General features: G+C 39.0%; 1 protein-coding gene and 1 pseudogene across 3 annotated transcripts; one reads left to right on the forward strand and one right to left on the reverse strand.

Moving 5' to 3' along the window:
* Positions 1-1,443: 1,443 nt before the first annotated feature.
* On the reverse strand, positions 1,444-7,551 carry LOC119535449 (annotated as a pseudogene).
* On the forward strand, positions 7,483-27,413 carry FAM221A (family with sequence similarity 221 member A). 3 transcript variants are annotated; one of them, XR_005217146.1, is made up of 4 exons: positions 7,483-7,614; positions 11,542-11,715; positions 21,722-21,804; positions 26,896-27,413. XR_005217146.1 is itself a non-coding variant. In XM_037837524.1 (3 exons), exons 1-3 carry the CDS (start codon positions 7,550-7,552, stop codon positions 26,897-26,899), a joined length of 243 nt encoding a protein of 80 aa, XP_037693452.1. In that variant the 5' UTR covers positions 7,483-7,549; the 3' UTR covers positions 26,900-27,413. The 3 variants fall into 3 exon arrangements, 1 of the variants encoding a protein (XP_037693452.1); XM_037837524.1 differs by lacking the exon at positions 21,722-21,804; XR_005217147.1 differs by lacking the exons at positions 7,483-7,614; positions 11,542-11,715 and having other exon boundaries at positions 20,912-21,804; positions 25,931-27,413.
* The last annotated feature ends 124 nt before the right edge of the window (positions 27,414-27,537 follow it).

Raw genomic sequence — 27,537 nt, forward strand, 5'->3', positions numbered from 1 at the left:
CTTTATAAGCAGGCCCCAGGGATAGGGAGGGAACTAAAGTCGGGGGTGCGTGGAGTGAGGCTGTTGGTTGCATTTACAGCTCCTCTTTGCCTTTTACAAGCTGTTCAGCTAGTCTGATCAAGCTACAAAGAATGACCTGAAAACATCTCAGATCCCTCCTCTGGGTTGAAAACCTGAAAACGTGCAAAGACGGGTGAATACAATATTTTTGCTTTCTGGCTTCTATCCTTAACTTTCACCCTCCCAAGGAATCTGTGTCTTTCATGCCATTAATTCTACTTCAGTTCCCTTGCAAATTTACCTGCTGTGTGTCTTGGTTTGCAATGCACAGTTTGGGGTATTTGAGGTTGTTTAATTCTATACAGATGGAAAGGAAAGCTATGGAAATACTGAAACTTGTAAACACAGTCTTTTATCATTTTGTGAACACACTTTTAAGGATTAAAACAGAAAAGGCACATATCAACCTGGCCAAGTAAGTAGGTGTTCACTGCCAGCTTCTCTCTCTGTTCCCACCTGTCTCTGCTTTCTGTGACACATATGAAAAGAGCCTCCTGGCAAACAGTAGAGCCCAAGGTAAGATAACAATTCTGGTACCCATCCCATTTGAATGTTGGGCTTTCTTGGACATAGCAGTAGCTACAAATTTTCTTTAAAAACCACACAATTGTTTAACAGGAAGATTAAAGTAAAAGAACAGACAATTTTATTATACAAACTAGATCACTGTCCTTCTCTCCAAGTACTTCTGGGCATTCTTTCAAGTTCACTTGCTCTCAAGAGGAAATGTCCAAAAGAACCTCTCTCTCTTCTAATAGCCACGTGGAAAACAAGATCAGGAACAAAATAGAAGTCCACTCTGGAAGAAATCCCAGAATAATCCAATCTGAAAGGAATTTAATTAACAAAACAAAATGGGGAGAAGGGGTCCGGCGGGGGTCTATGGGGAGAGGCCTCTCCTCCAAGGGCCCTAGCACACGACAAGCCCTGCACCAGAAGCCCCAGGGTCCAGCAGAGCAGACCTGTCACCACTCTACCCAAGACCACATTTCCCTCAGGTGCACCCATAGCTATATACACATATTAAAAAAACCAAACAACTTCAGTTTGTTATAAAGTGGCTTATAGTTACTCTGTGCTGGCTTGGCACATTATGCATGCAAAGCAAGGAGATTTCAAGGGCTTCACCAAACAGGTAATATTGGCAAAAAGAGAAAAACAAAAAGCTAAAATTCGTAAGCAGAATTAAAAGCCACTGAAGTGAAAACATTGTATTTCTCAACAACATTAAGAATTAGACTACAGCTACAATCTTTTATTATTATTTTTTAAGTCCTCTGGCACCCTCTCCCCCAATTCAGGCCAAAGTTTATATGGGATAACACAATATCCTCTGTCAAGTCAATGTTCTCTGCTTCAGGGGTTATAGTTCACAGGTCAAGTTCATTCATTCTGAAGGATCATGGGTGGATGCGCACTGTCTTCATCCAATTGCAGGGCTCTGGCTTCTTCCAGACAAGCACCACCCATGGAACCCAGTCACCTGGGTAAGCTTTTGCTACAGCTGGGCTATAGGTCTGAGTTACTAAGGGGCAGTCGTGAGATGTGGAGATTGGATTTCATTGGCTGTCTCCATATTGCCGTCCAACTTGTGCTGTTTCATCGGGGTACACTTGCCTCCTTCCTGGGGATCCAGGTTGTACATATATAAGTGCCCATTGGTCATTCCCACCAGTAACTGGGGAATCATCTGAATTGTCACTAGTGAACAGATGTTTTTGTGGCTGCAGAATGGCAGGCAAACTCTGTGGCAAAGTCTCCACCCAGGTTAAACATTTCTCTTGCTTGAGAGGGTGGGTGGCTTGTAGAAGCCATGAGCACATTCCCAAAGTAACCAGTCCAGGTGGTGGGCTCCTCCTAAGGTTTTTCTTTCACAGTCAGGTCCCATTCCCACTTTGACTTCCTCTCTACTATTTCTTAATAACCTTCCACCAAAGTGTTTACTCATAACTTAATCATTAGCTAATAAGGTTTGAAGCCTCCCAGGCACATATACATTTTGTAGAGACTTTTATAAGTTAAAAACTTTCAACATTCAGATATGTGCAAGATCCTGAAATGGAGTTGATATTTCAGGAGCAGAAACCAACTCTCTCAAATCACACATTGTCAACTGCTGCTGTAGTTTTTTATCTATTTATGAGTGGCTAGCCTCGATTTTATTTATTTATTTATTTATTTATTTGCCAGTCTGCAGTGTCCTTTTTAAAAATTTTTTTAACTTTATTCATAGAAAAATTAAAACAAACACACAAACAAAAACACAACATTTCCAACAAAACAAAGCAAAGGATTAAGAAAAACAACCTAAAATAATACTTTGCTTCTAACATGTTCTTACCATACCCCCACAAAAATTAATAAACCATATCCAAACAAAGGAATAAGAAAAACAAGTAATCTAAAATAACTACATTGCTTCCAACATGTTCTTACCATACCCCAAGAAAATTAACAAATCATAATCAGAGGTATAAGATAGACCAAATAACCTAGAATAACTACATTGAAGCTAATTTTTTAATGCAGTAGCTTTTTTTACTATCAAAAAAAAAATTTCAAACACAATGAAATAAAGGAATAAGAAAAACAAATAACCTACAATAACTGCATTGCTTCCAACATGATCCTACCCTACCCAAGAAAGTTTGCAAACCATAATCATTTCTGAGCATTCCCATAGCATTGAGATTACTCTCAATAACTTATCTGTTCTTATTAGATTATCATTCACCCTTCACTAGTTGCTGTCTATCTCTACATCCCCTGCATTCTACAATATAAAATATTTATTTTACATTTTTCACAGAATTCACATTACTGGTAACATACAATATCTCTCTTTTTGTGTGTGACTTATTTCCTTCAGCATTATGTCTTCAAGGTTCATCCATGTTGTCATCTGTTTCATGACTTCGTTCCTTCTTACTGCTGCATAGTATTCCATTGTGTGTATATATCACATTTTGTTTATCCCCTCATCTGTTTAAGGGCATTTGGATTGTTTCCATTTCTTGGCAATTGTGAACAATGCTGCTATGAACATTGATGTGCAAATATCTGTTCATGTCACTGCTTTCAGATCTTCTGGGTATATATTGAGAACTGAAATTGCTGGATCAAAGGATAACTCTATATCCAGTTTTCTAAGGAACTGCCAGACTGTCTTCCAGGGTGACTGTACCATTATACAGTCCCACCAGCAATGAAAAAGAGTCCCAGTTTCTCCACATCCTCTCCAGCATTTGTAGTTTCCTGTTTGTTTAATGGCAGCCATTCTAATTGGTGTGAGATGATATCTCATTGTGGTCTTAATTTGCATCTCCCTAACAGCAGTGAAGATGAACATTTTTTCATATATTTTTTAGACATTTGTATTTCCTCTTCAGTGAAATGTCTTTTCATATCTTTTGCCCATTTTTATAATTGGGCTGTCTGTAATATTGTCGTTGAGTTGTAGGATTTCTTTATATATGCAGGATGTCAGTCTTTTGTCAGATACATGGTTTCCAAATATTTTTTCCTGTTGAATTGGCTGCCTCTTCACTTTTTTTTTTTTTTTTTTGACAAATTCCTTTAAGGTGCAGAAACTTTTAATTTTGAGGAGTTCCTATTTATTTTTTCTTTTGTTGCTTGTGCTTTGGTTGTAAGGTCTAAGAAGCGACCTCCTAATACTAGGTCTTGAAGATGTTTCCCTACATTATCTTCTAGGAGTTTTATCGTGTTGTCTCTTATATTGAGGTCTTTAATCCACTTTGAGTTAATTTTTGTATAGGGTGTGAGGTAGGGGTCCTCGTTTAGTCTTTTGGATACGGATATCCAGTTCTTTCAACTCCATTTGTTGAAGAGACTGTTATGTCTCAGATCAGTGGTTTTGGGGGCCTTATCAAAGATCAGTCAACTGTAGATCTGGGGGTCTATCTCCAAATTCTCAATTCTATTTCATTGATCAGTATGTCTATCTTTGTGCCAGTATCAAGCTGTTTTGACTACTGTTGCTAGCCTTGTTTTTAGGTAGAAGCTAAAGGAACAGAGATAAATAGCAGAAAGTGCCAGCTGTGTGAACATATGGAAAGTGGCAAAAAAAATCTGTGTAGGCAAGCACGATTTCAATGAATTTATTGAGAAATAATTAAAATGTTGATATATTTAAATATTTAAATATCTAAATTAATATTGAATAATAATTTAAATAATCAAAATAGTAATTGCAGACAATTCCAGGAAGATTGTTAGAGCAATACTCTTCTAGCCAAAGAAGTCAACAAAAATATTGTGCATGACAAATAAGAGTATAGGAGAAATCAGAAAGTTACCCTAACCTCATCTAAAATGATACTTTTGCTAATTATAATATTATACATGGTTCTGACTTATGCTTTAATAAAAAGATATAATGTAGCTACATTGATCTAGGAAGGAGGATGGACAAAGAGACAAAAATTGCCTAGGCAAGTATTACACATTTTACATACTTATTTAGTTCTCATAAAACCTTATGAGATAGGTATAATCAGCATTTTGTGCAGTGTTATGGTAGGAATGCTTTCTTCTACAAATTACAGAATAATCCAACAAACAGTGGCTTAATTCAATATAAGTTTATTTTTTGTGGCTTTTAAGAAGTATGGGGATAGGTGGTTGCTGGCATTGGTTCAGGGAATCTTCCCCGTGGTTTCAAGAGCTGTCACAGCTCCAGAAATCTTATGCAAATTCAAGAAAGGAGAAGGGGAAAAGGGGGCATGAACATCAGTTTTCCCAGAAGCCCCCTGTTGGACATAGGTACCCCATAAAGATATGTTCAAGTTTTAAATCTTGTCTGTGGGTGTGAACCCATTCGTAAATAGGACCTTTGAAGATGTCATTAGTTTCATTAGGCTACTTAAAGCAGGTACCATGAAATGGGTTAGCTTAAACAGTGGTAATTTATTAGCTTACAGTTTCAGGGCTGGGAAAATGTCCAAATCAAGACATCATTGAGGGGATGCTTTCTTCTGACCTGCTGCCAGTGATTCTGGTCTCCTCTGTCACTTGGCAAGGCACCTGGAGACATCTGCTGGTCTCTCCCTTCTCTTCTGGGTTCTGCTGATTTCAGCTTCTTGCTTCCATGGGTTTCTTTCCTCTCTCTCTATTCATTTCATTTGTAAAGTACTCCAGCAATAGGATTAAGTCCCATCCTGCATGGGATGGGTCACACCTTAACTGAAGTAGCCTCATCAAAAGAATCCTATTTACACCCACAGGACTGGATTAGATTTAAGAACATGTTTTTCCCGGATGCATACTGCTTCAAACCACCACACCGAAAGAGCAGAAACCAGAAGAGCAGAAACAGAAAGTCAGCAGAACCGGAAACGAGGAGAGAGGGGGCAGCATGATGGGAGGCCAAGAGCCAAGCCAAGAAACCCCGGATTGCAGCAAGGCAGCATGCCTCATACAGACTTCAGGGAGAAAGCATGGCCTTGCCAATGACTTGAGTTTGGACTTCTAGCCTTCAAATACGGGAGACAGTAAACTCCTGTTCTAAGCCAACCAGTGTATGGTATTGAGCAGCCCTGGCAGACTCAGACACTGAATATACCTAATATTACAGTGATGAGGATAGAATAGGATAATTGCAATAAAAACTCCCATCCAGAGAAGGGGAGAATGGGAAATACACAGAAGATGCTGGTCCATGGCACACACCAAATCCTACCTGGCAAGAATAGTAATGACATCAAGTTCCAACAGTGGAGTAAATTCATTGCATGACCAATCTGGCAGCCTCTGGTTCTATTGTCTGGAAGGATCTACCTTTTTCATTTTCTCCCAGTTTTTTGTGGCACTTCTTTGGAAAAGGATCTTATTCCAAAGTCACCCATGGCAGTGTCTAATGTGAGCACTGGGAAAAGTGACTTTGCTGAGGGAATGCACAACTTTCACAATCTACTCCCTGTTGGTACAAGTGCAGGATCCTGGGGACCACAGAGGTTGAATAGTAAAAAGCTTTTCCAGCCAGACTTGGGATTTTGAGGACAATATAGTTTCCTCAAAAATTTAACAGTCTTCAAGTCTTTTTCTTCCTTTTGATCAACTGCATGTGTGAGTGGCCATAGCCAAACACTTGCCTAGACTAAATCAGCTTTTCTTCTTTTTATATAAACTATATTATACATATAAAAGACATATACAGCATAGTCACAGTTTTTTTTTTTTAGTAATAAAAATTAGCATTCAAGTAGGCACCAACAAGCTTGAGCAGGAAGACCAACTTTAGAATGGAGAAAGGGTCACTGAAAGGGGAGGTGGGTGGAGGTGGGTGGGGTGGGGGGTAGTGTGGAGGGGGTGGGAGACACCTAAATAATTTGTCAACATATTTTTCTTTTTGAACCTGTAATATTCAGGAAAGTATTTTTTTTTTTTAAAGGATAACGTTCAGTATGAAGTACTGTATACCGAAGTTCATAGAAGTAGTTTTCTTATTGTTTGCTTATGCATCTTCTCAGATAATTAACAGAGGGCACTAACCCTGATCGCCAGGTAGCGTCACTGTTTTATAACTCCTTCCGTCTTAATGATGGATTTTCCACTTCTTTTCCTAAAGCCAAATTATGGGCAAATCACCATGGCGATTCAATTTTAAACAGATCTTGTGGAGAGTCTTTCTAATTAAGCAAAGTCTAATGAGATGGTTTGCATTTGTTTCCCCTTAAATATGTTATCCTTTCCTTTGAAGAATATGTTTCTTTTTGACACGCCTGGATACACAAAACCAGGACTGTAAATTTTATATCACAGCCTTTAAAACGGCAATTTTATAAAAGTGGCTGGCGATTATGGGGAGGCGGGTCTCCAACCAATCAGAACCTTCTCAAAACCACTTACATATCAGGAGATGGAATAAGTGAAAAGCGCTCTGCAAATAAATAATCCATTTCCTCTGCGTCCATATTATATGCAACACATTGCACTCACTATTACTTTACAAGGAGATTTACAGCTCAGGGAAAAAGGAGAGACAACAGGGGCAAGGTTTATGGACGGCGACAAAATAGCACTTCAATGTAGGGTGCAGCTCTGGTTTGAGAGACGGGGTTCTCAAGACCCAGCCTGGGCTGCCAGGTGGAAGCGCGCGCGCCCTGATCGGTCACCGCCCGCGGCCGCCGAGTGTTCAGGACGCGTCAATCGAGAGACAGGAGGGAGGAGACGAGGTGGGGCCAGGAGGAGGAGCTGCGGGAGAGAGGAGGCCCGGTCCTGGCGGGAGGTGGTGCAGCCGGACGGGAGGAGGCGCGGCCTAGGAGGAAGAAGGCGCGGCCTAGGAGAGAGTAGGTGTGACCCGGCAGAGGGGAGGCGCGGTCGGGGCCAGAGGAGAGGCGTCCAGTGTGGGAGGAGGAGCCATCGGGCGGGGCGGGGCGGGGCGGGATCCAGCGCTTCTGTGCTCCGCTCGCGCACTTTGGGGGCGGTTTCTGGCATCGTAGAACCAGCGCCTCTCACTTCCCGGCGACTCATGGAGCGGCTGACGTTACCTCAGGGCGGGGCGACGGCAGTGGACGAGTACCTGGAGTACCGGAGGTGAGGAGGCGGCGGTTCCGGGCCTGCATCCCGCTCACCGGCGGCTCCCGGAGCCTCCGCGGGGCCTGCACGCGTCGCCACGGCCGGATCCCCGTCCCCTTTCGTCGGAGGAGGGCTGATGGCGCTGCCGGGGGATCCGGAGGGCGAGCGCCGGATCTCGGAATCCGTTCTTCGGCTCCTGGGGGATGCTTTGATTACTTTCACGTTGCGTCTTTATGTAATTAAATATTGTCACGACACGCAGTTGTATTCAATGTATCAGTTCCAGATTTATGTAGAGACATTTTTTTTTTTTTAAAGGATAGTGGAATATCTGGCGCCCACGAAAGCACACATCAGGTTTGCAAATTAAGTCAGTTGTAGGGTAAGTTATGAACTTCCAAACGTGCTCCGAACCCCGAGGTCCTGCTTTTTAGGAAAACGACATCCAGTGGTGGTGTTTGGGTGCCTCCGGGGGCACGCCTCTCCCCAAACAGGAAACGTAGTCTCCCCCTTTGCCGGTTTTGGACGCAATTCACTGCCCCGGGCCTGGGCCCCGAGAAAGTTTGACGCACCTGCGGCGACGTGTTTTTCTTTTAGTATCCTAAGAGAGGTTTTGCAAGTCGGGAAACTGAGCGAATGAGAATTACTGGAGAGGGACTGCCAGAGGCTTCGGGGCTGAGAGCGGGAGGATGTACAGGCGGGAAGTGGGACAGTCACAGCCTCGGCCTGGAAAAACCACAGCGACAGAGGCGCCTCTGTTTAAACTTGGTCGCCTCAGATCACCCAGGGGATGTCTGCGCCGAAAGGGTTCCTCAACTGACTGCACTCCTTCTGATTGCCCGCTGGTGGAATTTTAGGGAAAGGCCAGAACTGCCAGGAAATTGTGAGCTGGAAAACTGAGGTGTGAGTGTGAGCGGCTTGCCCCCACCCACTGTTCCCGTGGGTCCAGGTAACCCCGGAAGTCCTGGGCTAGGGAGCTACTTCCATCTAGCCCTCTGGGCAGAGCTGCTGTTTTGTTTTTGTTTTGTTTTGTTTTTTTAATTCAGTTTTATTGAGATATAGTCACATATCATACCATTATCCATGGTGTGCAATAAACTGTTCACAGTACCATCATAAAGTTGTGCATTCATCACTCCAATCTATTTTTTGAACATTTTCCTTTTCCCAGAAACGTAAAAATATGAATAAAAAAAGTAAAAAAGAAAATCCAAATCATCCCCCCACATCCTATTTTTCATTTTGTTTTTGTCCCCATTTTTCTACTCATCCATCCATACACTGGCTAAAGGGAGTGTGATCCACATGGCTTTCACAATCACACTGTCACCCCTTGTAAGCTACATTGCTATACAATCGTCTTCAAGAGTCAAGGCTACTGGGTTGCAGTTTGATAGTTTCAGGTATTTACTTCTAGCTATTCTAGTGCATTAAAACCTAAAATAGGTTATCTATATAGTGCATAAGAATGCCCACCAGAGTGACCTCTTGATCTATTTGGAATCTCTCAGCCACTGAAGCTTTATTTCACTTCATTTCGCATCCCCCTTTTGGTCAAGAAGATGTTCTCAATACAATGATGTCAGGTCCAGATTCATCCTCGGGAGTCATATTCTGCATTGCCGGGGAGATTTACACCCCTGGGAATTAGATCCCATGTAGTGGGGAGGGCAGTGAATTCACCTGCCAAGTTGGGTTAGCTAGAGAGACAAGGCCACATCTGAGCAACAAAAAGGTACTCAGGGGGGACTCTTATGCACAATTATAAGCAGGTTTAGCTCTCCTTTGCAGTAACGAGCTTCCTAAGGGCAAGTCCCGAGATAGAGGAATCGAGAGCCGCTGTTTTAGCCTTTAGGTCTTCAGGGCTTTTTTCTGGGCCCTGGTGGTGACTGATAACCTAGGTATTTATATATGTGGACTGTGGACCTTTAGTTGTAGTCTCTTGCCTGGCCCGGAAAATGTTAGCAGAGAGGGCCCAATGAGAAATTATTTTTCCAAGTATAAATAACATGTAACACTTTGCTATAAAAGAGATTATCAGTCCTTTTACTGATATCAGGATTTAGGAAAGGTGAGGGAAAATAGGACTTGAGTGCCTAGATGTGAAAGGAAGGGAAAAGTTGCAAAAGAGCAAGTCTAGGTAAAAAACAATCTTACTTTCCTCAGAGTTTTCCCTGATTTGGTCTTGCCTAAATGCTTGGGTAGGAGGTAGTTGGGTGGGAAAGGTACACAAAAGTGTAGCAAGCATGCTTCTGGGAAATAGGCAGCTTGTAAGAAAAGCAGAATCTCAGGCCCACTCCAGATCCATTAATCCAAAGCTGCATTTGAGCAAGATCCTCAAGGGATTCTGTAAATGCAATAAAGTTTGTGCTGCACTGGTTTAGAGCATACATGTGGTACGATCTTTCTTTAAAAATTTGCATTTATCTTAAAGTCTTTGTGATACCTATCCATATATTCTTGGTAGAAATAAAGTGAAATAACCCCAAACTTCTTAGAATAAGTTTGTTTTTTTTACTGTTGTGTGTCTAAATTGTTGAGGTAAGGTTGTAATGATTTCATAGTTGCTTAATTGGTTTTTATTTCCTACCTCAGCTAAAGGCTCAGACTTATGGAAAAAAGAAGTATGGATTGCACAAAAAATTAAGGAAAGAACACTTTTTATGACTTTTAAAAGGGGATATTTTCAAGGAGAAATTTCTTCAATTTTGAATAACTTCTTTTAATTGTTTCCTCTCCTCCAGAGAGGCCAATTCTTCTTCTTCTTATTTTTTAATAGAAATAGTTGTGGCTTAATTTTTCCCATAAAATTTTGGGTTCTTCTGGAATTAAAAAAAATGGCGAACCTGACTTCACAACACACAGAGATGTGGGTCTGAACTTGTGCAGACTCAAGAGTGTTGTTAGGTCCCAGGGTTTGGGGTCAGATGTGAGTATCAGTTGTGTTGGCTGCTGCATTGATATTTTTTTGTACTTTCTTTTTGGTGTTGTTATTTTTTTGTTTCAACATAGGTCAGTAAATTTCAGTGTACCATAGAACAAAAAGTTCGTTGATATGGTTTCAGATTCCATGTTGCAACTAACTTTTAAGAAATTACCACTTGTCCTCCAGTTTTGGATATAGCAAAGAAGAGTATCACAATTATCTGAAAAGGCTATTAAGATACTTTCTTTTCAAACTACACATCTCTGTAAGGCCAGATATTTTTCATGTACTTAAACCAAAATAACATCGCAACAATTTGAATGCAGAACCAAATATGAAAATACAGCAATCTTCTATTAAGGCAGACATGAGAAAGATTTTCAAAAATATAAAACAATACCACTTTTAAAACAAAATTGTTTTTGTTTTAAAAAATAATTTTCACAAAAATGTTATTACATTAACATGTAAGATATATATTATTTTGAAATGAATTAAATACTTTTAAGAATTTGTCTTAATTTTTAATATGGTAAATATTGATAGCTGTCCCCCATAAATGAAAGCTCTTTGGGGTAACTAGATCCTGAGATCAAACAGTTTGAGAACTGTTCCCTTATTGTATATTTCTTATAGTACTTGGTATTGTTAGTATTTTTGGAATTATTTTTAAAGGAGGAAAATGTTAGAACTTTTAGCAATTTAGGCGTGGCTTTTGATGAGAAGAATGAACGTGTGCAGAATCAAAAGAAAAACTGAAATGAATACCTGTTAATTCTTTGCCTTATTCCATTGGTAAACACCCCATCAGTAAAATCAGATGTTATGCGTTGACTGTCTTATTTATAGTCTTCTTTCATATGTGAATCAATAGTCCTATTAGCTTTGTGTGTAATTTGGCTATTAACATGTGCCTAAAGTAAAAGATGAAAGCTGAAGCAGTCTTTTTTTGATTATGCAACTGTAGTTTAATTTTAGAGTTCAGTATTTTTAACCTGAGAATTATTTTTTTGTTGTAGAATTGTTGGCGAGGATGACGGAGGGAAACTTTTTACTCCTGAAGAATATGAAGAATATAAAAAAAAAGTTTTACCTATGCGCTTACAGAATAGACTATATGTGAGCTGGCGATCACCAACTGGAATAGATTGTAAACTTGTGGGCCCAGAGACCCTATGTTTTTGTACACATAGGTAAGATATTTTATTGGTAAGTTTTCTGATAATTAGAAACTATCAAACCGTACCAGCGCATATCTTCCTTCTGTAAATAGTACTGTTTGTGATGATGATTGAGAAACATTTAGAATTCGGCTTCTATTTAATATACTAGGAATTATCTGAAGTTTTTTGTTTCAGTATAATGTAAAAAGTTCTGTCACACCATATTAGAACTCATCATGGAGGCTATTGCCTTAAGCAACTCTTCTCTTGCCATTGGTAAAAAAAAGTCACTGGTGTCCCTGTGGCTTCCCAGGGGTCTTTCGGGTAGCCAGGAGCAGCGTCTACCTCCACCCACAATGGGCAGGTAGGAGACAGAGCATGAGACTGCAGATCTGCTGTAACAGTGGCGTGAGTTGACTACTGTTCTTACGCTACCCATTCACAAACAGAAGCATTTCCCCTCAAATTTATTAATCTCTGTTTATGCTTTAAGGAACTGATGTGTTTCTTTAAACAATGAAAATACAGGCACACTGCTTTTTATTACAAGTGGTCATGTTCCAAGAAAAGCACATGAAGGACAGGAAATACATAAGGTTCCCCTCATTGATGTGTATTGCCTGTATCTGAGGTTTGCATTTTGCTGGTGCTCTCTTTTGAATATTGCTGCTGCCACAGGTCACAGTTGTAAAGCTAATAATGACCAAGCTGCTTCACAGAAAATTCACTGACCCTTTAACATGTTTTCAGGTAGCAACTTTAATTTTCTGTTCTAAAGGAACTATTGAAGGGGACCGCCTCCTTCTCATAGCCTGTAGCTCTTTCCGGGGCTTGCTCTTAACAGACTGTTTAGTTGCCATTTATAAACTTGAAGTTTGCCAAAGGTTGTTAGGCAGTTGCTAGGATGAGTAATGTTGTATCAGGTTGACTTTATTTTTCTTTTTTTTTTTTTTTTTTTTTTTTAATCATCATTTTATTGAGATATATTCACATACCACGCAGTCATACAAAACAAATTGTACTTTCGATTGTTTACAGTACCATTACATAGTTGAACATTCATCACCTAAATCAATCCCTGACACCTTCATTAGCACACACACAAAAATAACAAGAATAATAATTAGAGTGAAAAAGAGCAATTGAAGTAAAAAAGAACACTAGGTACCTTTGTCTGTTTGTTTGCTTCCCCTACTTTTCTACACATCGATCCATAAACTAGACAAAGTGGAGTTTGGTCCTTATGGCATTCCCAATCCCACTGTCACCCCTCATAAGCTACATTTTTATACAACTGTCTTCGAGATTCATGGGTTCTGGGTTGTAGTTTAATAGTTTCAGGTATCCACCACCAGCTACCCCAATTCTTTAGAACCTAAAAAAGGTTGTCTAAAGTGTGCGTAAGGGTGCCCACCAGAGTGATCTCTCGGCTCGTTTTGGAATCTCTCTGCCACTGAAGCTTATTTCATTTCCTTTCACATCCCCCTTTTGGTCAAGAAGATGTTCTCCATCCCACGATGCCGGGTCTACATTCCTCCCCGGGAGTCATATTCCACGTTGCCAGGGAGATTCACTTCCCTGGGTGTCTGATCCCACGTAGGGGGGAGGGCAGTGATTTCACCTTTCAAGTTGGCTTAGCCAGAGAGAGAGGGCCACATCTGAGCAACAAAGAGGCATTCAGGAGGAGACTCTTAGGCACAAATACAGGGAGGCCTAGCCTCTCCTTTGCAGCAACCGTCTTCCCAAGGGTAAAACTTATGGTAGAGGGCTCAACCCATCAAACCACCAGTCCCCTATGTCTGTGGTCATGTTAGCAACCATGGAGGTGGGGTAGGCGAATACCCCTGCATTCTCCACAGGCTCCTCAAGGGGGCACTACATCGTTTTTTTTTTTTTTTTTTTTTTTTTTCCTTGTTTGTCTTTTTTCTTTTTTTTTTTTTTTTTAACTTTCCCTTCTTTTTTCAAATCAACTGTATGAAAAAAAAAAGTTAAAAAGAAAACAAAAAAAAACAAACATACAATAAAAGAACATTTCAAAGAGACCATAGCAAGGGAGTAAGAAAAAGACAACTAACCTAAGATAACTGCTTAACTTCCAACATGTTCCTACTTTACCCCAAGAAAGTTACATACTATAGCAACATTTCAGTGAACTTGTTCCTACTACATCCATCAGAAATTAACAGACCATAGTCATTTCTGGGCATCCCCAGAACGTTAAATAGCTTATCTGTTCTTCTTGGATTATTGTTCCCCCTTCCTTAATTGCTCTCTACTGCTAGTTCGCCTACATTCTACATTATAAACCATTTGTTTTACATTTTTCAAAGTTCACATTAGTGGTAGCATATAATATTTCTCTTTTTGTGCCTGGCTTATTTCGCTCAGCATTATGTCTTCAAGGTTCATCCATGTTGTCATATGTTTCACCAGATCATTCCTTCTTACTGCCGCGTAGTATTCCATCGTGTGTATATACCACATTTTATTTATCCACTCATCTGTTGATGGACATTTGGGTTGTTTCCATCTCTTGGCAATTGTGAATAATGCTGCTATGAACATTGGCGTGCAGATATCTGTTCGTGTCACTGCTTTCCGATCTTCCGGGTATATCCCGAGAAGTGCAATCGCTGGATCGAATGGTAGCTCTATCTCTAGTTTTCTAAGGAACTGCCAGACTGACTTCCAGAGTGGCTGAACCATTATACAGTCCCACCAACAATGAATAAGAGTTCCAATTTCTCCACATCCCCTCCAGCATTTGTAGTTTCCTGTTTGTTTAATGGCAGCCATTCTAACCGGTGTTAGATGGTATCTCATTGTGGTCTTAATTTGCATCTCTCTAATAGCTAGTGAAGCTGAACATTTTTTCATGTGTTTCTTGGCCATTTGTATTTCCTCTTCAGAGAACTGTCTTTTCATATCTTTTGCCCATTTTATAATTGGGCTGACTGTACTATTGTCATTGAGTTGTAGGATTTCTTTGTATATGCAAGATATCAGTCTTTTGTCAGATACATGGTTTCCAAAAATTTTTTCCCATTGAGTTGGCTGCCTCTTTACCTTTTTGAGAAATTCCTTTGAGGTGCAGAAACTTCTAAGCTTGAGGAGTTCCCATTTATCTATTTTCTCTTTTGTTGCTTGTGCTTTGGGTGTAAAGTCTAGGAAGTGGCCTCCTAATACAAGGTCTTGAAGATGTTTTCCTACATTATCTTCTAGGAGTTTAATGGTACTTTCTTTTATATTGAGATCTTTGGTCCATTTTGAGTTAATTTTTGTGTAGGGGGTGAGGTAGGGGTCCTCTTTCATTCTTTTGGATATGGATATCCAACTCTCCCAGCCCCATTTGTTGAAAAGACCATTATGGCTCAGTTCGGTGACTTTGGGGGCCTTATCAAAGATCAGTCGGCCATAGATCTGAGGGTCTATCTCTGAATTCTCAATTCGATTCCATTGATCTATATGTCTATCTTTGTGCCAGTACCATGCTGTTTTGGCAACTGTGGCTTTATAATAAGCTTCAAAGTCAGGGAGTGTAAGTCCTCCCACTTCGTTTTTCTTTTTTAAAGTGTCTTTAGCAATTCGAGGCATCTTCCCTTTCCAAATAAATTTGATAACTAGCTTTTCCAAGTCTGCAAAGTAGGTTGTTGGAATTTTGATTGGGATTGCATTGAATCTGTAGATGAGTTTGGGTAGAATTGACATCTTAATGACATTTAGCCTTCCTATCCATGAACATGGAATATTTTTCCATCTTTTAAGGTCCCCTTCTATTTCTTTTAGTAGAGTTATGTAGTTTTCTTTGTATAGGTCTTTTACATCTTTGGTTAAGTTTATTCCTAGGTACTTGATTTTTTAGTTGCTATTGAAAATGGTATCTTTTTCTTGAGTGTCTCTTCAGTTTGTTCATTTCTAGCATATAGAAACATTACTGACTTATGTGCATTAATCTTGTATCCCGCTACTTTGCTAAATTTGTTTATTAGCTCTAGTAGGTGTATCGTTGATTTCTCAGGGTTTTCTAGATATAAGATCATATCATCTGCAAACAATGACAGTTTTACTTCTTCTTTTCCAATTTGGATGCCTTTTATTTCTTTGTCTTGCCGGATTGCCCTGGCTAGCACTTCCAGCACAATGTTGAATAACAATGGTGACAGCGGGCATCCTTGTCTTGTTCCTGATCTTAGAGGGAAGGCTTTCAGTCTCTCACCATTGAGTACTATGCTGGCTGTGGGTTTTTCATATATGCTCTTTATCATGTTGAGGAAGTTTCCTTCAATTCCTACCTTTTGAAGTGTTTTTATCAAAAACGGATGTTGGATTTTGTCAAATGCTTTTTCAGCATCTATTGAGATGATCAATTGATTTTTCCCTTTCGAGTTTTTAATGTGTTGTAATACATTGATTGTTTTTCTTATGTTGAACCATCCTTGCATGCCTGGAATGAACCCCACTTGGTCATGGTGTATGATTTTTTTAATGTGTCTTTGGATTCGATTTGCAAGTATTTTGTTGAGGATTTTTGCATCTATATTCATTAGGGAGATTGGCCGGTAGTTTTCCTTTTTTTGTAGCATCTTTTCCTGGTTTTGGTATTAGATTGATGTTAGCTTCATAAAATGAATTAGGTAGTGTTCCATTTTTTTCAATGTTTTGAAAGAGTTTGAGTAAGATTGGTGTCAGTTCTTTCTGGAAAGTTTGGTAGAATTCCCCTGTGAAGCCATCTGGCCCTGGGCATTTATTTGTGGGAAGATTTTTGATGACTGATTGGATCTCTTTGCTTGTGATGGGTTGGTTGAGGTCTTCTATTTCTTCTCTGGTCAGTCTAGGTTGTTCATATGTTTCCAGGAAATTGTCCATTTCTTCTACATTATCCAGTTTGTTGCCATACAGTTGTTCATAATATCCTCTTATAATTTTTTTAATTTCTTCAGGATCTGCAGTTATGTCACCTTTTTCATTCATTATTTTGTTTATATGGGTCTTCTCTCTTTTTGATTTTGTCAGTCTAGCTAGGGGCTTGTCAATCTTGTTGATCTTCTCAAAGAACCAACTTTTGGTGATATTTATCCTTTCTATTGTTTTTTTGTTCTCTATGTCATTTATTTCTGCTTTAATCCTTGTTATTTCTTTTCTTGTACTTGGTTTAGGATTGGTTTGCTGTTCATTTTCTAGCTTCTTCAGTTGATCCATTAGTTCTTTGATTTTGGCTCTTTCTTCCTTTTTAATATATGCGTTTAGTGCTATAAATTTCCCCCTTAGCACTGCTTTTGCTGCATCCCATAGGTTTTGGTATGTTGTGTTCTCATTTTCATTCGTCTCTATATATTTAGCAATTTCTCTTGCTATTTCTTCTTTAACCCACTGATTGTTTAGGAGTGTGTTGTTTAACCTCCAGGTATTTGTGAATTTTCTAAGTCTCTGATGGTTATTGACTTCTAATTGTATTCCATTGTGGTCAGAGAATGTGCTTTGAATAATTTCAATCTTTTTAAATTTATTGAGGCTTGTTTTATGTCCCAGCATATGATCTATTCTGGAGAAAGTTCCGTGAGCACTAGAAAAGTATGTGTATCCTGGTGATTTGGGATGTAATGTCCTGTAGATGTCTGTTAAATCTAATTCATTTATCAGATTGTTTAGGTTTTCAATTTCCTTATTGGTCTTCTGTCTGGTTGATCTATCTATAGGAGAGAGTGTTGTGTTGAAGTCTCCCACAATTATTGTGGAAACATCAATTGCTTCCTTTAGTTTTGCCAATGTTTCTCTCATGTATTTTGTGGCACCTTGATTGGGTGCATAGACATTTACGATTGTTATTTCTTCTTGCTGAATTGCCCCTTTTATTAGTATGTAGTGGCCTTCTTTGTCTCTCAAAACATCCCTGCATTTGAAGTCTATTTTATCTGAGATTAATATTGCTACACCTGCTTTCTTTTGGCTGTAGCTTGCATGAAATATTTTTTTCCATCCTTTCACTTTCAGTTTCTTTGTGTCCCTGTGTCTAAGATGAGTCTCTTGTATGCAACATATTGATGGTTCATTTTTTTTGATCCATTCTGCGAATCTATATCTTTTAATTGGGGAGTTTAATCCATTTACATTCAACGTTAAAACCGTGAAGGCATTTCTTGAGTCGGCCATCTTATCCTTTGGATTATGTTTGCCATATTTTTCCCTCTCTCTATTAATATCCTTTATTGTACCCATACCGAATCTCTTTAGTACTGAACCTTTCTCCAAGTCTCTCTGTCCTGTCTTTGTTTCTCTGTCTGTAGGGCTCCCTTTAGTATCTCCAGTAGGGCAGGTCTCTTGTTAGCAAATTCTCTCAGCATTTCTTTGTCTGTGAAAAATTTAAGCTCTCCCTCAAATTTGAAGGAGAGCTTTGCTGGATAAAGTATTCTTGGCTGGAAATTCCTCTCACTCAGAATTTTAAATATATCGTGCCACTGCCTTCTCGCCTCCATGGTGGCTGCTGAGTAGTCACTACTTAGTCTTATGCTGTTTCCTTTGTATGTGGTGAATTGCTTTTCTCTTGCTGCTTTCAGAACTTGCTCCTTCTCTTCTATGTTTGACAGTGTGATCAGTATATGTCTCGGAGTGGGTTTTTTTGGATTTATTCTATTTGGAGTTCGCTGAGCATTTATGATTTGTGTATTTATGTTGTTTAGAAGATTTGGGAAGTTTTCCCCAACAATTTCTTTGAATACTCTTCCTAGACCTTTACCCTTTTCTTCCCCTTCTGGGACACCAATGAGTCTTATATTCGGACGTTTCATATTATCTATCATATCCCTGAGGTCCATTTCGAGTTTTTCAATTTTTTTCCCCATTCTTTCTTTTATGTTTTCATTTTCCATTCTGTCATCTTCCAGGTCACTGATTCGTTGTTCAACTTCCTCTAGTCTTGTACTATGAGTGTCCAGAATCTTTTTAATTTGGTCAACAGTTTCTTTAATTTCCATAAGATCATCCATTTTTTTATTTAGTCTTGCAATGTCTTCTTTATGCTCTTCTAGGGTCTTCTTGATTTCCTTCATATCCCGTACTAGGGTCTCATTGTTCATCTTTAGTTCTTTGAGTAGCTGCTCTAGGTGCTGTGTCTCTTCTGATCTTTTGATTTGGGTGCTTGGGCTTGGGTTATCCATATCGTCTGGTTTTTTCATATGCTTTATAATTTTCTGTTGTTTTTGGCCTCTTGGCATTTGCTGAACTTGATAGGGTTCTTTTAGGATTTGTAGACCAATTGAATTCCTTATCTCTAATTTATCAGATCTACAGCTTCGTGGAGTACACTTTCTCTAACTAACCAGCAGGTGGCGTCCACGAGCCACCTGTTCTCCACAAGCCAGTTCTCCCCTGCTTAGCCTTTTTGGTGAGTGGGGGAGTGAGTCTTGTGGGGTCCAATTGGTGTACCAAGCTTGCGTGTGTAGTTGGTGTTGCCTGCCCTGTATATGGGGCGTGTTTCTGGGCAGTCAGGGAGGGGGGGGTGGCTCTAACAATCAAATCTCCCTGGTGATCCTAGAGTTTTAAGGCTGCTGCAATAGTCTAATCCTTCAGTTCAGTCCTGCCACAGTTTGTCTCTGCCACTGACCCACAAGTCCTTGGTATTGGCGCATGGCTCCTGAGACCTGCAAGTGGGCCCCTCTTCCAGGCCGTGCACCCCCTGGTCCTCTGTTGAGGGATGACTGTGCTATGTCACAGGTGAGTGCCATCCCCCCAGGGCAGTTCTGGGCTGCTGGCTGTGTAGGGAGGCTCCCAGTCTGCTGAAATGATGGCTGAATGGGGCTTTGTTAATTCACACTGCTCTACCTTCCCAACTCTGGGACAATCAGCTGAGGTTGCAGGGAAGGCTAATGTCCACTCCCAGTTTTGTGGTGTGTGCCTGTTATTTGAAGCAGTTCCGTCACACTGGGTTGTCTGGGGCAGTTCTGGGCTATGGGGCTGGCGATGGGCAGGAGTGTTTCCTGTCCACCAGGATGATGGCTGTGAGCGGACACCCCCCTTTTCTTGGGAAGTTGTGGTGTTTAGTGAATTTTCTCAGCCACTGGATTATTGCCTTTTGTCTCAGAGCTCTCCTAGTTCTGCTCTTGACTTGACCTGCCCAAATTGCAGGTCTTTGAAGCTTTCTGTATTGGACTTCTTAGAGTAATTGTTTTAGAAAAAGAAAAAAGGATTAAAAAAAAAAGAAAAAAGGGCCCTCCTCAGAGATCTAATGGGTTATTGAAATGCTAAGAGACAAAGCAACCACGGCCATTAAGGAAAGGTCCACAGGGCAGAGAGATCAGCTTTTCTTTGGGATTTGCATATGCGCCTCAGGGCCTGAGCTGGGGCCTTAGCTCTGCCCTTCCCCTTTCTATGTTCACCAGAACTCCAAAAATCCTCCGCTTTTATTTTGGAGTTTTTCGTGTTGTTTTTTTTCTATTCCTGTCTCCTCTCTGCTGGGCTGGCTGCTCTCAGATTCTCTGGTGTCTGGTCTCAGTCTATCTATGGTTGGAGTTTGGATCAGCAGAATGAGTTTCCGATAAGGGCTGCCACTGCAGTTCTCCCTTCTCCTTCCCGGAGCTGACAGCCCCTCCTTCCACGGGACTGAGCCTGGCAGGGAGGGGCATGGGTCCCCTGGCCGCAAAAACTTACAGATTTCGCTGATCTCAGCAGTTCCACGTTTTCATGAGTGTTGTATGAAGTATGCCCAAAGTCAGATTGCTCTGTGGTGTCCAGTCCACGCAGTTCCTGGCTTTCTACCTACTTTCCTGGAGGAGTAACTAAAACATACAGCTCACCAGTCTGCCATCTTGCCCCGCCTCCGAATTCATATGCTTTAGAAACCAGAAGAACAGTGGTGAGATTGATACTCTTTTCTGGAAATGAAGAGATTCAACCAAGATGTTCACCTCCAAAGTTGGTGAACTTTTCCATGGAAGTGGGCTTTTGGGGTACCTACAAAGAAAACCACATTTTTCCTCCTGAGGTGTTCTGGTTTGCTAATGCTGCCTTTTGGCAAAATACCAGAAATGGATTGGCTTTTATAAAGGGGGTTTATTTGGTTATACAGTTACAGTATTAAGGCCATAAAGTGTCCAAGGTAAAGCATCAACGATAAGATTACCTTCACTGGAGAAAGGTCATTGGTATCCAGAAAACCTCCATTAGCTGGGAAGGCACGTGGCTGGTGTCTGCTTGCTCCCAGGTTGTGTTTCAAAATGGCATTCTCCAAAATGTTGTTCTTGGGGCGTTTTTCCTTCCCTTAGCTACAGCTCGTCTTCAAAATGTCTCTCTCAGTTGCTCTCCAAAATGTCACTCACAGCTGCTCTGCGTCTGGGCCTGTGTGGCCCTTTTTAAAGTACTTGAGTGACCCAATAAAGACTGACCCTGAATGGGTGGGGCAACACCTAATCCAATGAAAGTTCTCGCCCACAGTTAACTGAGTCACATCTCCATGAAAACACTGAACCAATAGGTTCCAACCTAATCAACAGTAATAGTCTGTCCCCACAAAATTGCATCAAAAATAATGGCGTTTCCAGGGACATAATACATCCAAACTGGCACATGAGGCAATTTTAAATTCCTTCCAGCACACAAACTACTGCTTGTTTGGTTTTATAAATCAGAAAACATCATAGAAAGTGGTTAAAATGATTTTAGTTTTGAAAATTTTAAAGCAGGTAATATCACTTATGGTTGCCTTTTCAAAGTCTCAGTAAATCAATAATTCTGTCCATTATCTGATACAGAGTAACACGGATTTCTAGTTTAGATATAAAATGTAAAAAGTAGTTGAACTAAATACTCTTATATGAAATAGCTATAATATAAACCAACTGAATATTTGAAGAATGTTTGCCAATGAAAATTACTTTTGTCTTATACCATTGTTTCTAAAGAAAGAACTATGTAGTAGTCCATTAAGCCCGTTTCTGGTTTGAAAAATAAAACATCATCCAGTAGGAGGAAAGTTTTCCTTTTTTTTTTCATCACAGGGGAATTCATAACTATATACATTACTTAGATGTTTTTTCCTTATTAGTAGGTACAAGTAGTCAAATTTCTTCCTCAAGGAGATCTGAAGAGGATGATATGGCTTTCTTTGAACGACGATACCAGGAAAGGGTAGGTCTTTGAGGAAATAAGCTTTTCATTAAGCATCTTCTTGCAACAAAGACACTGTAAATGATTATATATTGATTATGATTATTAAGAATAATTTATAAAGTCTTTATTTATAGCTGGTGGTGGGCCTTGAGGCTTATTTGCAACAACTCAGACAGAAACAGAACTAATAAATAATATGATTTACAGTACACTGGTTAATTCATGGAGATCATAAAGATTGACTAAATATACAAATGTCAATAATAAACATCATCCATCAGCAGATTTATAAATTATATGTATCTTGAATTCTTCATATGTAGTATTTCTTCTTAGAGGCTTTTTTTTAAAGGTATATACAGACTCAAGTTAAAATTACTCAATAGCCTTTAAGAAACAGAATAGTAAATATAAACATATTTTAACAATTTCCAGGGCTCAACAACCACAGTATTGATGTGTTTACCACTTTCAGTAATGAAAATTTTCATCAGTTCTGTACCAGATTGTAAACTCCTTGGGGATAAGTATGGTATTTTATTCAGCTTTGTATTTTCCCCAGCACCCAGTGTAGTTCCTTGTTCATAATAAGTTTCCAATAAATATTTGTGGAAAATTGAAAAAATTAACAAAGATATGATTGATATTCATGTTCATGCATGTCAAGTAACTTATACTTTTGACTGGTGGAGAATCCATGCCTGAGGAGGGCTCCTTTCATATTACTTTGAGAATGCTTCATGGCAGTATTCTTGTTTTCAAGTTTTGTTGTGTTCTTGTTTTTTTTTTTTTCCCGTTTGTTAGATGAGAGAATATTGGCTTGATGAGGTATGGGGGATGGTACTCTAGCCACATGGTACATTCCCCAAAGTGCTTTCCTTAGGATTATTTTACAGTGGCTTCGTGGGCATTTATTATCTAACTAGCTATTGAGTTTTATGAAAGTAAAGACACTTTTTTTCATTTTTTATTGATTCCTCTATGACTCTTAGATAAGAATTTTCGGAGTAACTGAAGGTGTGGGAAAGGAGAACATTAAATAAATTCCAAGAGGAAAGGAAGTCAGTAGGACACATAGAGATTAACTTGGTTGCCCTGATGAATTTTCAAGTAGGGGTAAGCCTGGGATGTGATTTAAGGCAGTATTATCCAATAGAACTTTCCGTAATAGTGGAAATGTTCTATATATGTGCTGTAGCCATTTGTTATATGTGAATATTTAAGTTTAAATTTAAAGAAATTAAGATTAAAAATTATTTCCTCAGTCTCACACTGGGCATATTTCAAGTTCTCAATATCTACAGAAGTTAGAGGCTATCTTTTTGTACAGTGCAGATATAAAATGTATCAGTCTTTGCAGAAAATTCTTTGGGAATGCTCTTTTCTAAGGGAAAGAGATAGTAGTAGGATGTCAGGGAATGAGGTGGAATGGTCAGTGTGATGAAAAAAAAGGCAAAAACAGCCTTATCATCAAGGATGAAGGATGATTTAATCAAATCAACCCCCACTCCTGGAACACAAATATTCACAGTTGAATTTTTTAATGCATTTTTTATTGTGAATAATTATGTATTATTACATACATAATAGTGATAACTTTCAAAGTATAATTTAACAAGTAGTTAGAGAGCAAATTTAAAAGAACATTGTGGGTCATGGTTTCACAACTTCAGCTGTTTCCATTATTGTAAAATATAACATACATACAGAAAGGTGTTAACTTTTGATGTACAGCTCAACAAGCAGTTATATAGGGAATTTCAGAAATTGATATGGGTTCTAGTTCCACAGTTTCAGTTCTTTCCTCATTATGAAACACAGGTTATATACAGAATGGTGAAGACTTTCAAAGCACAATTCAATGAGTAGCTATTGAACAAATTTCAAAGAATGTTATAGGTTACAGTTCCACCACGTCATTTACCTCCTTCCAGCCATTTCAATAACCAGTATCCAAAAAAAACCCCAAAAAACTATAATTATATAAAGTTTCAGTATTCATAGACCTCTTTTAAATCTTACCTTGTTTGTTGCTACCCGTTCCTCTCACTTAATCTTTCTCCATCTTCAGGGGTGTCTAGGCAGTGAGCACCCCAACTTGTTCATATTGAAAGGGGGTGTCAACATTATGAGGAAAGGGGCTGCATCAGATTGTTGTTCTTAAAGAGGCTGTTGCCTCTGGGTTTTAGGATTTGCCTGGCATAGGAACACTGGTGGATTTAAGTTTCTGAGAGATAAAACTTAGTGAGTAAATCTTTTATAGAATCTCAGGTAGGGACCAAGGTATTTGGGGACTACTTTTGGTAAGGGCATGGCATACTGTGGCCATTTGGAATGTCTAGCTGTAGCTTGCATAAGAGAAACCTCCAGGATAGCCTCTGAACTCTCAGCCACTGTAACCTCAGCTTGTAAACTTTCTTTTTCCCCCTTTTGGTCAAATATGCATTTTCAATCCCTCTTCACAGCTGAATTTTAATTTTTCCTCAGAGACTTATGGGAGACTGGGTTCTAACTTTCTCTGTCCCCCTTCCTTAAGCCTGGGTAGTACTGACTGTCTTGAAAACATGCCAGTGGTGCTTATTAGCGAGAAGACAATGGGAGGAGTTCTTACCTGTGAGTGTTTTAGCAGGAATACCTGGTCCATCCAGATTGCTTATTATAAATAAGTAAACCTGAAATTTATGGATTTATGAGATGTAGCCTGTAACTCTCCAGCCTGTGCGATATACGGGTTTATGAATTTATGAGATGCAGCTTATCAATTCTCCAGCCTATGTGATTAACTGAGTATAAAAATTAAGCCTCAAACCTAAATGGTTTTCTCTAAGCTGATACTTAAGAGGGCAAGTACTTCTTAGTACTTGTCTGTTACTCCAAAACCAAAGTGCGAACCACTGAGGAAAAAGGAACAAATGGGAAGCAGTGGCTGATGGTGTATTAGTTAGGGTTCTCTAGGGAAACAGAATCAACAAGAGATATCTAAATATAAGATTTTATAAAAGTGTCTCATGCAACTGTGGGGATGCACGAGTCCAAATTCTGTAAGGCAGGCAGCAAACTGGCAACTCCAATGAAGGTGTTCAATGAATTCCTCAGGCAGCGAACTGGCAACTCTGATGAAGATGTCTGATGAACTCCTCAGGAAACGCTTCGCTGGCTCCCCAGAGAGAAGTGAAGGTCCTCTCTATCTCGCTTAAAAGTTTTCAACTGATTAGATTAAAGCCAGCGATTGCATTCTGTCATTGTGGAAGACTTGCCCTTCTTGATGTAATCAGTCACAGTTGCAGCCAATTGACTGATGATTTAATAAACCAGCCTTCTGGTTTATTAACCAGCCAAAAGTGTCCTTGCAGTAACAGTTAGGCCATTCCTTCTTGACCAGACACCTGGGCACCATCACCTGGCAAAGCTGACACATGAATGTAACCATCACAGATAGGTTCAGGACCCATCCAGAGAGAAATGCTGCATCTGTGTCTGGTTCTGCTTGTATCCTTTGCTGATTGTTAGTAACATTTGGTGTGGGAAAGAATCTAGTATAAGCCTTGTATAAAATCTGCTTTGATAATTCAAGCCTTTGTGGTAACATAGTTTACCAACTAATTTTGCATATTATTTAAGAGTTGCTTCTTTTTTTAATATCATATCAAATTATTTTCTTCCACTGTGGATGATCCCTGGTCTCATTTCCCAAGAAAAGGGAATTTTATTCAGCAAACCATTATCAAAGGTCTACTATGTGCAAGGCACTGTGTTAGTGCCAGGAAATTAAAAGATTTTTACATGAAGGAGAAGGTTTTCTTTGCCCATAGGAATCTAGGTGAATGTATTTGCTAAGTACTATTTCCAATGCATAAACACTGTTTTGGCTTTTGTTTATTGTTTAGATCTTGCTCTCTTTTTTTAATGTTTTTCCAATTCTGGCACTTGTTCTTAAATGAGGTGAAGGGAACTAGCATTTACTGACTGCTTAACCCTGAGAAGTAGCTATTACTATGACCTTTTAAAAAATATGAAAATTGTTGGTTAAATAACTTGCCCAAATGGTTTATATATGGTAGAGCTTAGATTCAAAGCCTATTCATTAGACACGAAACCCTATAACCTTTGTCTTAGAATAAGGTGTTCTTTGGTGGTTCTGCAGGTGATCTGTTAACTCCTACAGTGTGCAAGAGTGCTATGAGTGTATGGGAACTGAACGAGGTTCCCATCTGACACAAAGAGGAGAGAGATGGGAAAAATGGGGAAGAGACAGAGGTGAGATTAATCTGATTTTATTAGTAGAAATTTCTTATTTACAGTTAAATGGGATTCGGTGAATTGCATTTACCGGATTCCTCCTGTCTTCTTGATGTTATTTTCTATCACCCTAGAAGGAAGGAGGCCCTGCCTCCAGCTGCCATACCCCTTGTTTTCTCTCCCTTTCTCTTGCAGGGGTAAGGCAGTGATGCTGCCTCTGGGAATTTGGTGTGTGTGTGTGTGAGTGGTGGAAAGTAAGAGACAGGTGAGGTTTGTGTTTGCTGGGATCTTTTGTCTCATGGGAAGGATATATATGTGTCTAAAAAAATTAGACAGCCACTGCTTAGGATATGTGTGCTTACTCTTTGCTTCAGCTGCAATGGAGAAGGACAAGACCTTTAGAATGATACCTGTGGGAATGCAGAAAGTAGAATCATAGGAAATTATCTTTAAAGCAGTTCATATTCCAGAAATTTTCCAGCCAGATTACGTGTATTCTGTAACCCTATAGGAAATGTGCATAGGCTGTATGTCAGGTTAGTTGTTTAAGCATTTTTTCCCCTAAATTTTAGTGGCAATTGAAATTAATTTCATTTTCTCTAAAGTAATATTCACGTTATTTTTCTTAAAACATTTCCGTTAAGTTGAAATCAAACCATTTTTAAAATATGTAATTATGTCCCTTCAGCTATCAGATTTTGGCTTTAATATTTAGCAGCTTAATATTTAGATTAACTGCTAAATAACGATGTGAAATAGCTATGTATACATAAGACATGAATCTAAAGGAGGTTTAGATTGTGCAACCTTTTATCCTTGGGAAATGTTTTACAAATTCTTATTATATCAATAAATCTTTTAAATTTATAGATAAAAATGGAAAAGGCTGCTAAGCAGAAAGGAAAAGCACCACTGCCATCAGCTACAAAACCTTCATGAAGATTACTGGGGAAATTAAAGTCATCATCCAAATATATTTTTTTCATGTTTATTTAAATGTAATGCTATAGTTTATCTTCTCTTAATTTACCTGTTTTACTGTATAAAAGTGTCTTTTTTATATGTTTCCTTAATTTATTTAAATAAGTGAAAATACTTTATATACTTTATATTACTTTTGTCAAAATTTGTGATTTACTGCTTTTTTCTTCCCTAAAAAATGAGATTATTTTCATGTGAGTCAAACCCTGAAAGTACTATAAATATTTTTAGTCTATCATAATAGACTATTCAGGCTATTTTAAAAAATTAAAGATGTTAATTTTAATTACATATTAACTGGGGCCTGCAGTTCATTCAGGGTTTTGAACAAATATATATAAAGGCCAGTTTTTCATTCAGAATAGTAAGTTAAGATCCTTACTTTTTTTTCCTTTTCAAACTTTTAAATGTAGATTTATGTTTTTAAATAAAAAACTGTATGTTAAAGTTATGTAATCATTTTGTAGTGGTATCCACTGATTTTTAAGTTCTGTTGGTAACTATGCATTGTAGATAACTGTACTGGACACC

The sequence above is a fragment of the Choloepus didactylus genome, chromosome 5 (genome assembly GCF_015220235.1).
Source record: "Choloepus didactylus isolate mChoDid1 chromosome 5, mChoDid1.pri, whole genome shotgun sequence".
Taxonomy (NCBI): domain Eukaryota; kingdom Metazoa; phylum Chordata; class Mammalia; order Pilosa; family Megalonychidae; genus Choloepus; species Choloepus didactylus.

Bases quoted from the DNA above. Each gene is read 5' to 3' on its own strand.
- FAM221A (XM_037837524.1), top strand. From the start codon at position 7,550: ATGGAGCGGCTGACGTTACCTCAGGGCGGGGCGACGGCAGTGGACGAG. The intron at 7,615-11,541 runs GTGAGGAGGCGG...TTTTTGTTGTAG, and splicing joins GAGTACCTGGAGTACCGGAG to AATTGTTGGCGAGGATGACG.